We start from the raw sequence: 14647 nt of genomic DNA, 5'->3' as shown, positions 1-14647 counted from the left end.
GCAACTACTAATCAAAGCTCAACCTCAATTTCTTTAAAGAAGAACAACCACCAGTATTTTGCTAAATGATGTAAAGGCAGTGCCATACAGGCACTAGGACACTGAATTCAGGCATACCTGTTCTAGAAAGGTCCAATGCTCGGTTGCAGAAGAAGGGAATTTTGTTACTTACCGTAAATTCCTTTTCTTCTAGCTCCAATTGGGAGACCCAGACGATTGGGTGTATAGCTACTGCCTCCGGAGGCCACACAAAGTATTACACTAAAAAGTGTAAGGCCCCTCCCCTTCTGCATATACACCCCCCGTGGATCACGGGCTGCTTCAGTTTTAGTGCAAAAGCAAGAAGGAGGAAAGCCAATAACTGGTTAAACAATTCAATCCGAAGGAACATCGGAGAACTGAAACCATTCAACATGAACAACATGTGTACCCGAACAACCAAAAATCCCGAAGGAACAGGGGCGGGTGCTGGGTCTCCCAATTGGAGCTAGAAGAAAAGGAATTTACGGTAAGTAACAAAATTCCCTTCTTCGGCGCTCCATTGGGAGACCCAGACGATTGGGACGTCCAAAAGCAGTCCCTGGGTGGGTAAATTAATACCTCAAGTTTGGACTGTAAAAACAGCCCTTCCCTACATGGAGGCAACCGCCGCCTGCAGGACTCTTCTACTTAGGCTGGCATCCGCCTAAGCGTAGGCATGCACCTGATAACGCTCGGTGAAGGTGTGCAGACTCGCCCAGGTAGCCGCCTGGCACACCTGCTGAGCCGTAGCCTGGTGCCGTAATGTCCAGGACGCACCCACGGCTCTGGTAGAATGGGCCTTCAGCCCTGATGGAACCGGAAGCCCAGCAGAACGGTAGGCTTCAAGAATTGGTTCCTTGATCCATCGAGCCAGGGTGGATTTGGAAGCCTGCGACCCTTTGCGCTGACCAGCGACAAGTACAAAGAGTGCATCCGAGCGGCGCAGGGGCGCCGTGCGGGAAATGTAGATTCTGAGCGCTCTCATCAGATCCAACAAATGCAAATCCAATTCATATCGATGAACTGGATGAGGACAAAAGGAAGGTAAGGAGATATCCTGACTGAGATGAAAAGGGGGATACCACCTTAGGGAGAAACCCCGGAATCAGGCGCAGCACTACCTTGTCTTGGTGAAACACCAGGAAGGGAGCTTTTGATGACCGCGCTGCTAGCTCGGACACTCTCTGAAGAGACGTGACCGCTACCAAAAAGGCCACTTTCTGTGAAAGTCGAGAAAGTGAAACATCCCTCAGAGGCTCAAAGGGCGGCTCCTGGAGAGCAAATAGTACTCTGTTCAGATCCCATGGGTCTAACGGCCTCTTGTACGGAGGGACAATGTGACAAACCCCCTGTAGGAACGTGCGTACCTGAGGAAGTCGTACTATGCGCTTCTGAAAGAATACAGACAGCGCTGGGACTCATCCGTTAAGAGAGCCGAGCGACAAACCTTTTCCCAAACCAGATTGCAGGAAGGAAGGAAAAGTAGGCAATGCAAATGTCCAGGGAGACACTCCCTGAGCAGAGCACTAAGATAAGAATATCTTCCACGTCTTGTGGTGGATCTTGGCAGACGTCGGCTTCCTAGCCCGTCTCATGGTGACAATGACGTCTTGAGATAATCCTGAAGACGCTAGGATCCAGGACTCAATGGCCACACAGTCAGGTTCAGGGCTGTAGAATTCAGATGGAAAAAACGGCCCTTGGGACAGTAAGTCTGGCCGGTCTGGTAGTGCCCACGGTTGGCCGACCGTGAGATGCCACAGATGCAGGTACCACGACCTCCTCGGCCAGTCTGGGGCGACGAGGATGGCGCGGCGGCAATCGGAGCTGATCTTGCGTAGCCCTCTGGGCAACAGTGTCAGAGGGGGAAACACATAGGGTAGCTGGAACTGCGACCAATCCTGAACTAAGGCGCCTGCCGTCAGAGCTCTTTGATCGTGAGACCGCGCCATGAAAATCGGGCCCTTGTTGTGCCGAGACGCCATTAGGTCGACGTCCGGCCTCCTCCAGCGGCTACAGATTTCTTGAGACCCGTCCGGGTGCAGAGACCATTCCCCTGCGTCCATGCTCTGGCGACTGAGGAAGTCTGCTTCCCAGTTTTCTACGCCCGGGATGTGAACTGCGGATATGGTGTATGCTCTGTCTTCCACCCACATCAGAATCCGCCGGACTTCCTGGGAGGCTTGCCGACTGCGTGTTCCGCCTTGGTGGTTGATGTATGCCACCGCTGCGAAGTTGTCCGACTGAATTCGGATCTGTTTGCCTTCCAGCCTCTGCTGGAAGGCTTGCAGGGCAAGATACCCTGCCCAGATTTCCAGAACATTGATCTGAAGGGTGGACTCCTCTGAAGAGAGTCCTTGCCCGTCTGAGAAAGGGGTACGTTCCTGTCTAGGGACGTTGACTTCCCATCCCATTGGCGAAGAATGTCCTATAGAAGGGGACGCAGATGAAACTGCGCGAAAAGGACTGCCTCTGCATGAGGCGTCTTAAGGGGTGTGACTGGCCTTGAAGGAGAGACTGCACCCCCGTCTGTAGTGAACGCTGTATGTCCAGCGGGAGCTGCACTATCGCTGAGAGAGTGTGAAGCTCCATGCCAAGATATGTCAGCGATTGGGTCGGTGTCAGATTTAACTTTGAAAAGTTTATGATCCACCCGAAACTCTGGAGAGTCTCTAGCGTCACGTTCAGGCTGTGTTGGCATGCCTCTTGAGAGGGTGCCTTGACAAGGAGATCGTCCAAGTAAGGGATCACAGAGTGACCCTGAGAGTGCAGGACTACTCCCACTGCTGCCATGAACTTGTGAAAAGCCGTGGGGCTGTCGCCAGACCGAAGGGCAGGGCTACGAACTGAAGATGCTCGTCTTCAATAACGAATCGTAGCCAACACCGGTGCTCTGGAGCAATCGGCACGTGGAGATAAGCATCCTGATGTCTATTGACGCTAGGAAATCTCCTTGAGACATTGAGGCAATGACGGAGCGGAGGGATTCCATCCGGAACCGCCTGGTTTTCACGTGCTTGTTGAGCAGGTTTAGGTCCAAAACGGAACGGAAGAGCCGTCGTTTTTTGGTACCACAACCGGATTGGAGTAAAAACCGTATCTTGTTCCTGAGGAGGAACAGGGATTACCACTCCTTCTGCCTGCAGAAGAGCATCGGCTCGGTCGGGAGGTGAGGAAGTTCTGAAAATCTAGTCGGAGGACGAGAACAGAACTCTATCCTGTACACGTGAGACAAAATGTCTCTCACCCACCGGTCTTTGACCTGTGGCAGCTAAATGTCGCTAAAGCGGGAGAGTCTGCCACCGACCGCGGATGCGGAGAGAGAGAGCTGAACGTCATGAGGAAACCGCCTTGGTAGCGGTTCCTCCGGCTGCCTTCCTTGGGCGTGATTGAGCCTGCCAGGAATCTGCGCCTCTCTGAGCTTTTTGAGTCCTTTTGGACGAGGACAATTGGGACGAGGACAATTGGGACCTGCCCGAGCCTGGGAAGGACCGAAACCTCGACTGTCCCTTCCTCTGTTGTTGTTTGATCTGGGCTGGTGTAAGGAAGAGTCCTTACCCTTGGACTGTTTAATGATTTCATCCAATCGCTCACCAAACAGCCTGTCACCAGATAATGGCAAACTGGTTAAGCACTTTTTTGGAAGCAGAATCTGCTTTCCATTCCCTCAACAACAAGGCTCTGCGTAAAACCACGGAGTTGGCGGACGCCACTGACGTACGGCTCGTAGAGTGCAGGACAGCATTAATAGCGTAAGTCGCAATGCAGACATTGCGAGGTTAAGGACGCCATCTGCGGCACAGATGTACATGTGACAGTGTCCACGTGCGCAAGACCAGCTGAAAAAGCTTGGAATGCCCATACGGCTGCGAATGCCGGAGCAACCGACACGCCGATAGCTTCATAGACAGAATTCAACCAGAGGACCATCTGTCTGTCAATGGCATCTTTAAGTGAAGTCCCATCTTCCACTGCAACTATGGATCTAGCCGCAAGCCTGGAGATTGGGGGATCCACCTTTGGACACTGGGTCCAGCGCTTGACCACGTCAGGGAGAAAAAAGGATAACGTGTATCCTTAATACGATTGGAGAACGCTTATCTGGATAAGTGTGGTGTTTCCGGACTGCTTCTCTGAAGTCAGAGTGGCCAGAAAAGTACTCAATATACGCTTGGGATACTGAAAAGGGATTTCTCCTGCTGTGAAGCTGACTCCTCCACCGGAGGAGCTGAGGGAGAAATATCCAACATTCCCTTGATGGACGCTAGAAGATCATTCACTATGGCGTCACCATCCGGAGTATCCGGATTGAGAGCGGTCTCAGGATCAGAGTCCTGATCAGCTACGTCTGCCTCATCATACAGAGAGTCCCCTAACCAGTGATGAAGCCGAGTGCCGCTCCCAGCGAGTTCGCTTAGACTGTCTGGGACTGTCGTCCGTGTCAGAGCCTGCGCCCTGGGATGCATGGGACCCCCCCGGAGTACTGATTTGTTCCAAATGAGGGCGGCCAGGGAGCATTGTATCAACATTGCCCATGGTCCGTCTGGACTGCAAAGTCTCTAAGATGTTAGTCACAGTCACAGACCTATCAGCCGAAACTGCAACTCCGTCCCTGTCCCTGGACAGGGTTCACAGGTGGTTCCTTTGGCCACCTCTAGCAGAGACCCCGGCTGACCAAGTGCTACAGGGGAGCATTGCACACAATGGGGGTCAGTGGAACCTGCCGTGTGGAACAGTATCACATGCAGTACAAGCAGCATAGAAAGCCTGTGCCTTGGCACCCTTTCTTTTTTGCTGCTGTTGTCTAGCCATCTAGAAGCATATAGCCAAGAATAGCGACCGTACAGTGCAATGTATAGCATACAAGCAGAAAGTACAAATGAACACTTCAGCACATGCAGTACAAGCAGCATAGAAAGCCTGTGCCTTAGCACCCTTGCTTTTTTGCTGCTGTTGTCCAGCCATCTAGAAGCATATAGCCAAGAATAGCGACCGTACAGTGCAATGTATAGCATACAAGCAGAAAGTACAAATGAACACTTCAGCACATGCAGTACAAGCAGCATAGAAAGCCTGTGCCTTAGCACCCTTGCTTTTTTGCTGCTGTTGTCCAGCCATCTAGGAGTATATAGCCAAGAATAGCGACCGTACAGTGCAGTGTATAGCATACCAGCATAAAGTACAAATGAACACTTCAGCACATGCAATACAAGCAGCCTAGAAAGCCTGTGCCTTAGCACCCTTGCTTTTTGCTGCTGTAGTCTAGCCATCTAGGCATAAAGTACAAATGGCATTAGTGGGGTCAGCACTTCAGGTGCTGCTTACCGCCCGCACAAAGGCGGGTGTGTGGTCGCCCGAATCCTGTGACTGGTTGCCCAGAGCTTGTCTCCCTTCTCCAGCCCAGACTGCGTGCAGGAATGGCTGCCGGCGTCTTGTGAAGAGGGGCGGGCCGTGGGCGTGCCCCAGACAAGAGCGGGAAACTGGCGTCCCACTGTGTCCAGTGAAGGGGGCTGGAGAATGCAAAGCAGACTCCAGCTCTCGGCGCTGACTTTCTGCACAGCGTCCCGCCCCTCCCCTGACTGGCAGGGCTGGGGGCGGGAACGAAGCGAAAACTAGGCTGCAAAGCCGGGGACTCGAGTAATAAGCGCGGCCGTCCTATGTGCACGGCCAGCGCGGAAGTCCCCGGCGCACCACAAGTCCCAGCCGCGCCACAGTGTAAAACACCCCGCAGCGGCCGGCGCGGCAGTTTCTAACACATAAATTCACTCAGCTAAGCTGCAGTGAATAATAGCACAAGCGCTCCGCGCTGTTGTCCCCGGCGCACTAGCACTCCCAGCAATGCTGGTGTGTGTGTGCGCGATGTGTACGGAGACACAGAGTACCTTAATGTAGCAGGGCCCTGTCCCTGACGATACCCAGCTCCATATCCAGCAGGTTCTCCGGGTCTGTGGATGGAGCCCGGTCTCAGTGCCTGGAGACCGGTAAGATCCCACTTCACCCAGAGCCCTGAGGGGGGATGGGGAAGGAAAACAGCATGTGGGCTCCAGCCTCCGTACCCGCAATGGGTACCTCAACCTTAAACACCGCCGACAAAAGTGGGGTGAGAAGGGAGCATGCTGGGGGCCCCATATGGGCCCACTTTTCTTCCAACCGACATAGTCAGCAGCTGCTGCTGACTAAAAACAGTGGAGCTATGCGTGGATGTCTGACCTCCTTCGCACAAAGCATGAAAACTGAAGCAGCCCGTGATCCACGGGGGGTGTATATGCAGAAGGGGAGGGGCCTTACACTTTTTAGTGTAATACTTTGTGTGGCCTCCGGAGGCAGTAGCTATACACCCAATCGTCTGGGTCTCCCAATGGAGCGCCGAAGAAATATCTTTACTCAAAGTTGCAGATATGCACTGCACTTAGATTGATGGGTGCAACTGGGTGGGCCTCACTGTAAAGTCCTCCTCAGTCATCCTCCTGGTTTGCCCCCTTTTCTATATTTCAATATTCACCACGCTGCCATTGCTGTTGCGTGTGCATTGCCACAGTAATTCTGTCTTCATTAAATGGCGCCTGATAAATAACGGAAAAGGAGCAAGCCAGGAGGATGCTGGAGGACTTTACAGTGAGGACCCGACCCACAAAGGCCTGCCTCAGTTGCACCTGTCAAAGTGCAGTGCATTTTTGCAAGCATCTGATTTCTATTCAGCATCTTACTGTCTGTATGGCACTGCCTTTACTTCATATAGCAAAATCTAGGTGGTTTGTTCTCTTTAAATAAGGGGGTCTGTCTGCATTTTTCAGCCATCTATAGGTGTAAACTTTTTTCGCTACAAACGTATAATTAACCATAATTGCATGAAGTATGATACAGATAGGTGATGTAGTAAAATACCAGGAAAACAAAATAAATCTGAATTGTGTAAATTAAAGCAGTCTATGAAGTGTTAAAGTCTGAGCTACCCACTTTACCATTTATACACCTCCATCCCAACAAAACAACGGCACAAGTGTAACGTAAACTGAAACCTTAGAAGGACTAGTGACAGGAGAAAGCAGCGGATAGACAAAAGCTTCTATTGACTCGTGCTTACCTTCAGGTCAAGATGGACAACATTGTGTCTGTGAAGAAAGGAAACTCCTTTCAAGATCTGTCTCATGAGCCTTTGGACATCCTTCTCTTTGAAGGCCTCTTCCCTTTCTGCCACACACTGGTTGAAGATTTCACCGCCGGCAGCACTAAACAGAAAGAATAGTCACATGTGAACAAAAAGCCCTGAATAACTAGCCTTACTGCCAGAAGGAAACTACAGACTAAGCCAAGTGCTCCCACCTCAAATCCATAAAAGTTCCCCTCAGGCTTTAATCATACTCTGCACAAGGACAGTGCTATTATCCTCTAGAGATGTGGCATATAACCCATGCGGTTACACATACCATGGCTCTATAGCGGGTGCACGACCGGAGGCCTGGGATTGAGTTTTTATATCAGAAAGGAGCAAGATGCAGAATGAAGGCAGGGAACATGCAAGTACTCAATGTCCACAGTGTACCATCATCAGAAGAATAGTGCCCTGACCAGCTATTTAGTACCCCATAATGGACAAACTGAGGTTGAGAGGCCATTCAAGTTGTGAATTGCAAGGTTGACGTTTCTGCAAATCTGCATTGAACAAAGCTGCACGGTCTGCTACTCCCTACAGAGCCGAATGGCTAATAAAGACCTCCCTTCTGCAAACAGGTGGGACTCACAGACATTTGTGGAAAATAAATTTTGATATGCAATAAATCTGTTATATGACAATACATCTTCACTTCTCCATCCATCTGCGTCCTGCTCTGTGATTGACAGCTCTGGCTTTACAGGAGCCAGAGGAGAACCAAGATGCATTGAAATCAGGGAGGTGAGAAGGTGCACTGAACTACCCACCATGCCCAGGATTTAGTAAGCACCTAATTTTGACGTCTGAATAAAGGAACATTTCTGGCAAATGCAATGGATTTGGACACAATTACTGTATTCGGGATAATGTCCCTTACAAAAGGTGCTGGGTTGCCATATTTAGGGTATGTGCGCACTAGGCGTTTTTTTTCACGCTGCGTTTTTGTGAGTTTGTCTAAAAAACGCACCCGCGGCTAAAAAACGCGGCAAAGACGCATGCGTTTTTGCCGCGATTTGGTGCGTTTTTTGCTGCGTTTTTACTCACTGCGTTTTTAATCAGTGCACAATGCCATTAAAGATTGTTGATGAAAAGAAAAAAAAAAAAGGTCTGATGTCATTTCCTTCTTCAAAATGTTCATTGTATGCAGGAGAGCAGACAGCTGCAGAACTAGTGTATGCAGGAGAGCAGACAGCAGCTGCAGAACTACAAGTCTCAGCATCCTCCATTCACTAGTGTATGCAGGAGAGCAGACAGCAGCTGCAGAACCACAAGTCTCAGCATCCTCCATTCACTAGTGTATGCAGGAGAGCAGACAGCAGCTGCAGAACTACAAGTCTCAGCATCCTCCATTCACTAGTGTATGCAGGAGAGCAGACAGCAGCTGCAGAACTACAAGTCTCAGCATCCTCCATTCACTAGTGTATGCAGGAGAGCAGACAGCAGCTGCAGAACTACAAGTCTCAGCATCCTCCATTCACTAGTGTATGCAGGAGAGCAGACAGCAGCTGCAGAACTACAAGTCTCAGCATCCTCCATTCACTAGTGTATGCAGGAGAGCAGACAGCAGCTGCAGAACTACAAGTCTCAGCATCCTCCATTCACTAGTGTATGCAGGAGAGCAGACAGCAGCTGCAGAACTACAAGTCTCAGCATCCTCCATTCACTAGTGTATGCAGGAGAGCAGACAGCAGCTGCAGAACCACAAGTCTCAGCATCCTCCATTCACTAGTGTATGCAGGAGAGCAGACAGCAGCTGCAGAACCACAAGGCTCAGCATCCTCCATCCAGGACCGTATGCAGGAGAGCAGACAGCAGCTGCAGAACCACAAGGCTCAGCATCCTCCATCCAGGACTGTATGCAGGAGAGCAGACAGCAGCTGCAGAACCACAAGGCTCAGCATCCTCCATCCAGGACTGTATGCAGTTTTTTGCCCAAAAAGAAAAAAAAATGACATGGGCTTCGCCATATTTTTGTATGCTAGCCGGGTACAGCAGGCAGGTACGGGCTGCCCCCAACCCCCAGCTGCCTATTTGTACCCGGCTGGGAACCAAAAATATAGAGAAGCCCTTTTTTTTAATTATTTCATGAAATAATTAAAAAAAAAAAATGACGTGTGCTTCGCCTAATTTTTGAGTCCAGCCGGGTACAACTAGGCAGCTGGGGATTGGAATCCACAGTGCAGGGTGCCCATGCTTTCTGGGCACCCCCACTGCGAATTGCAGTCCGCAGCCACCCCAGAAAATGGCGCTTTCATAGAAGCGCCATCTTCTGGCGCTGTATCCAACTCTTCCAGCTGCCCTGAAGCCGGGTGGCTAGCCGGGTAATAATGGAGTTAGGGCTAGCTGTATATTATCAGCTAGCCCTAAGCCCGAAATTCATGGTGTCACGCCAATATTAGACATGGCCACCATGAATTTCTAGTAATGATTAAAAAAAAAAAAAAAAAAAAAAACACACAACACAGAAAAATATTTTTATTAGAAATAAAACACAACACAATTAGTGACTCCATCTTTATTGAAATAAACCCCCCTCCGCAGTAATCCTGGGTTAGGGTCCCGCGCCGTCCAATCCGGATCCAATATCATCTGATCGGTTTGCTGGAAGGCAAAGCGATCAGATGATGTGTCAGGATCAAGTGCCTGAATCCCATCACACATCAGCTGATTGTATAAAAGCCGATTATACAATCAGCTGATGCATCAGTAGGAAAAAAAAAAAATAATACTCACTTATGTGCTGTGCTGATTACCGGCAGCTCCTGGAGCGATCGATTGGACAGGAGTCTGATCCCGTCCGATCACTGCAGGAGCTGCCGGTGATCAGCTGATGAAGTCCCGACGGCAGGATCAGCTGATAGCCGGCCGGGCGCGAAGAAGCCGGCGACACCGCGATCAGCTGATGCGTCAGGTGACTGCATCAGGTGATCCACCGCCAGGTCCTGCAAGCAAGGTCCTGCCCCGGGGAGACTGCACACAGCCAGAGCGGCGGGACCGGGAGGAGATGGGAGCGGGCATGGCACCGGGACCCTGCAGACAGGTGAGTATATATGACATTTTTTATTTTTCTACTGTTCACTTTGGTTTTCGCCGCTGCCTCCACCTCCTGCCCGGACATGGCGCCGCACGGAGCTGACATGCACCGGACGGGAGGTGGACGCAGCGGTGACGGTACCGGGAGGATTCATGCTTCTGTGTTTACCAACAGAAGGAATCCTCTTCCTGTACACGTCACTGTAGTGCCCACCCCTTGCGTTTATAGCTGCGTTTTTAGTCATAGAAACGCGGCTATATGCGTTTTTCATTGCGTTTTTAACATCTCATTGAATTCAATGAGTGAAAAACGCAGTGGAAAACGCAGAAATAATTGACATGCTGCGTTTTTGTGGTCACCACAAAAACGCAGCTAAAAAAACGCTGTGTGCGGACAGCACTTATGAAAACCCATTGACATTGCTGGGGAAGCAATGTCACTGCGTTTTCAGCACAAAAACGCGGTAAAAACGCCGCTAAAAACGCGGCAAAAACGCCTAGTGCGCACAAGGCCTTAAGGAAGTCAGGTTTTAACAGGCTTGGTGCAGAAAAATGAACAGGGACCGATTATAATGAGGGCAATCCGGTCATGGGCCTCTGAGAAGCATTTGGCAAAAAGGAGAGATTGCCCTCATTTCTTTGCTCCACCATCAGTGTTGACATGGTTCCTGCAGTTTCGATACATTACTTGCAATAGAGGCCTGCTGTGTAGCTACGAGAAGCCGGTACTTTCTCAAGGACTTGACATAATTGCACCGGTTGAGTCTTTAGCAAGTACCTGCAGGGCAAAGAAGGATGCGGAGCCACAGTGGATTGTGTGGATAAGGGAGTATTTTTTTTCTTTTTGAAGAGAATGTGCTTCGTATAGACACAGTATAGAGCCTTTAGGAGCAATGTTCTCCATATAGAAGCTGTATATACAGGAACGGAGCAGCAATGTTCTCCATATAGAAGCTGTATATACAGGAACGGAGCAGCAATGTTCTCCATATAGAAGCTGTATATACAGGAACAGAGCAGCAATGTTCTCCATATAGAAGCTGTATATACAGGAACAGAGCAGCAATGTTCTCCATATAGAAGCTGTATATACAGGAACGGAGCAGCAATGTTCTTCATATAGAAGCTGTATATACAGGAACGGAGCAGCAATGTTCTTCATATAGAGGTTGTATATAAATAGGCTAAATGAGCAATGTTCCGCATACACACACACACACACACACACACACACACACACAGGCTGAAGAACAATGTTCTGCCTATAAAGGCTATATAAACACACATGGGCTGTGGAGCAATGTCCTGCCTATAGAGCCTGTATATACAAAGGGTAAGGAGCAATGTTCTGCAGTTAATTGAATATTTCACAATTTATTAAGGATTAATAACATACTGAGCCACAAGTTACATGTTAATATCTACCCTTCTATAACCCTTTCCCATTCATTTGTAACTGCCAGGAAACAGACAATTAGTTTAAGTATATAAAATGAAGACTAATAAGGATTATTCACCAATTGTCTGGAGATGGTTATGTAATGAATGTTCAGGATCCTAGGAGGCAGGAGGGGTTCAGAGCGGAGAAGCTGTGTGGGACACCGCCTGCAAACATGGAGCGGTGCCTCTGATAGCACAATGGAGGCGGCCTACAGCGATGGCACACAATGAGAGCAGCTTGTGTAACGCTTACATCACCATTTGGCTGCTCTTACCGGGGGCTGGTGAAGATGAAATGTCCACGCTTACTGAATTACAACAAAATTAACATACAACTTCTTTATTTCCAGCCTCTGAATAAAAGTTCATATCGATGCAGGTTATCGGTTTACCGTATTGTGTATACTAGATCCATCAGGCTGCAAGAGGCAGACATGAACTTCTACCACGTCTAGCTTTAGATATCATACTGTATTACATCTAAGACGGACCTGGAATTTTTCCCATAAATTACAGAAATTATGGAATATACTTGCAGTAGTTTACATGGTGCTAATATATTGCACAATGCAGTTAGTAGTTACATTAGCCCTGTCGCCAAAGCAGATACAATTTAACATGCTAATACACATGAGGATATCATGGAGATTCCCTGAAGACACTCGGGGTCTCAAATTTCAAGGGTAGTAGTACAAGGTGACAAAGGGGTTCATGCTTTGCCCATGAGTCGTACTGTACTGGACATGGCCCTTGAGCAGGAGAAGTCGTGCAGTTCACACTGACAATGCTTCCAAATGTTTTCATTTTTCAATTGCTGATAAGCTATACATCGCTCACGTGCCATAAACATTTAGGCAACTTGCTATAAATACACAACTAAACTGCAGTTGTTAGTCTAGATAAGTTGGAAAACTGTTCTTGTGGTCGCACGTCTTGTCAGACCACCACAATACATACTTTCCGGTCAACGTTAGAGATGAGCGAGCCCGAGGTTTGATTTTCTAACCGAACACTGACAAAGAAAAAACGAAACAGATTTCGAGTTTGGATGCTTTATGTATGCGGACGGAGACTCGAAATGCCAATCAGCAAGTTCAAACCGGGCTTGGTCCATGTTAGAACCAGTGGAGGTTCAGTTTGATTGCTGCCAACGAAATGAACCTCCAAAAGACTTGCTCATGTCTACTCAAACATGTCCTGGTCATTTGATTTTGCCACATTAACTAGGAGGATCCATGAAGCTACATGCGTGTACGTGTCACATCTTGAGAAGCTTGGCTCCTAAGACTATTTTACTGCCCCACAAAGGTAAATGACTTTCTGTAATATAGACATATCAGCATTTTATTACACTTGGCCAGTAGACTTCTGGCTATGGCAATAGGGGACTTTAGCAGGACGAAGGTGTTTGACAGGCATAGATATGCCGCCACGACTGTAATGCATGTGCAGCATTACAACATTGCGCGACAGTCACTTCAGCTGAATAAATCTGTTCTATGACTGATTGTGCTGCATTTGAAACAAATTTACCAAGCTGTAAGGTTGTCAACAGCACGACTGGTCTATAGAGGAGCATCGATGCAATGTCTGAAAACCATATGACTAGGTTAGGGAAATGACTGTCCAGAGTCTTAATCGTCAGCTGTAATATGCTGAAATCAGAGTAGTGTTCCCGGGTATAAGTTTATGTAAAATATCGGAGGAGCATGACTAATTGGAAGAGAAGACCCCAAAGGAAGTCATGACTAAGGCTTTCACACTTGCGTTGAACGGTATCCGTTGCATTGCGTTGTGTGATGTGTTGCATATAGTGGCACAACGGATGCTGCAAAACAACGCAATCCGTTTTGGGTTTTTTACAGTTTTACCGTCGGCAGACTATTGTGAACGATCAGCCAATCACACAGTAGCCGGCCGCCGGGTGATCAGCTGATTGTTCGGTCGCCGACAATGTGTGCGGGGGGCGGAGCCGAGCGGGGCCATGGCTGAGGACATCAGTGCCGCGGGGACTACATCGCTGGGGGACAGGTGAGTGAGCGTGTGAGTGTGTGTATATACATATGGAGTGCGGGAGGGGGCGGAGCCGAGCAGGGAAGTGTCGGGCTCCCGGCACGCGTAACCAGGGTTGCTTGGTTACCCGATGTGTGCCCTGGTTACAGGTGCAGGAGCCAGAGAGCATGCGCAGTGAAATCCAAAGGATTTCGCTGCTCAAAAAAAGTTACATGCCGCTTCCTTCCGCCCGACGCTGCATCAAAATAACGACGCTGCGTCGTCCGGCGAATGCAACGCTGACACTTGCGTTACAGTGCGTCATCCATACAAGTCTATGGAGAATAGCACAGTGCGTTAACGGACTACGCTATTCTCCATAGTGACGGACTCCGCTGAACGCAAGTGTGAAAGTACCCTAACCTATTTGAACAAAAGGACGAGGTGTAGCCCAAAGTGTAAAAGGCTCACTCACTGAGGCCTCTTACCCAACCGCTGCATAAACCCAGGAGAGCTTTACAGACAGACAATATCATTTCATTTAAAAGCTTGGAGATGTAACTAGATTATAAAAAAAAAAAAAAAAAAAAACAAACAAACCCAAACCACCAATTACCACCTGAAAAGTATATTCACGATCATTGAGCATGTAGTAAAGAGGTCCAGAGCATGTTACCTTTGTACACCCTTTACCTGTTCCTTACAAAAGGCGGGAATCTATTGTTACAAAGGGATAATTCATTTTATGCCATCTGTCTATAAACACCTAAAATGGAAAAATCCACAGAGTAAGGAAAAGAAAGTTAAAATCTAAACACCAATGAAAGTCATCTGCAGTCTGTGCTTCTACATAAGACTGGGGCCTGTAGAGCTTACATGGAAGCTCTCGGGGAGGGATAGGCATGGTCTACGTGAGCGGCAGTAGACATCCTCCCACACTAATAATTCCAGGAATAGACTTCAATAAGGAATCCAATGGGGCACCACCTTTTTTCTTTTTAGAAGGTG

The 14647-nt window shown here is 48.8% G+C and overlaps 1 protein-coding gene across 1 annotated transcript in view; it reads right to left on the bottom strand.

Annotated features, from left to right (window-relative positions):
* The window catches only part of STK17A (serine/threonine kinase 17a), a 62527-nt gene that overhangs the window by 15492 nt on the left and 32388 nt on the right, over positions 1 to 14647 (bottom strand). Inside the window, exon 4 of the mRNA XM_075315150.1 lies at positions 7106 to 7250. Within this exon, the coding sequence (XP_075171265.1) occupies positions 7106 to 7250 (145 nt within the window). The remainder of the gene's footprint in view (positions 1 to 7105; positions 7251 to 14647) is intronic.

This window comes from Anomaloglossus baeobatrachus, chromosome 6 (assembly GCF_048569485.1).
Source record: "Anomaloglossus baeobatrachus isolate aAnoBae1 chromosome 6, aAnoBae1.hap1, whole genome shotgun sequence".
Lineage (NCBI taxonomy): Eukaryota > Metazoa > Chordata > Amphibia > Anura > Aromobatidae > Anomaloglossus > Anomaloglossus baeobatrachus.
Note: the sequence above shows the minus strand (reverse complement) of the source record. Positions and strands in the feature narration are given on the sequence as shown.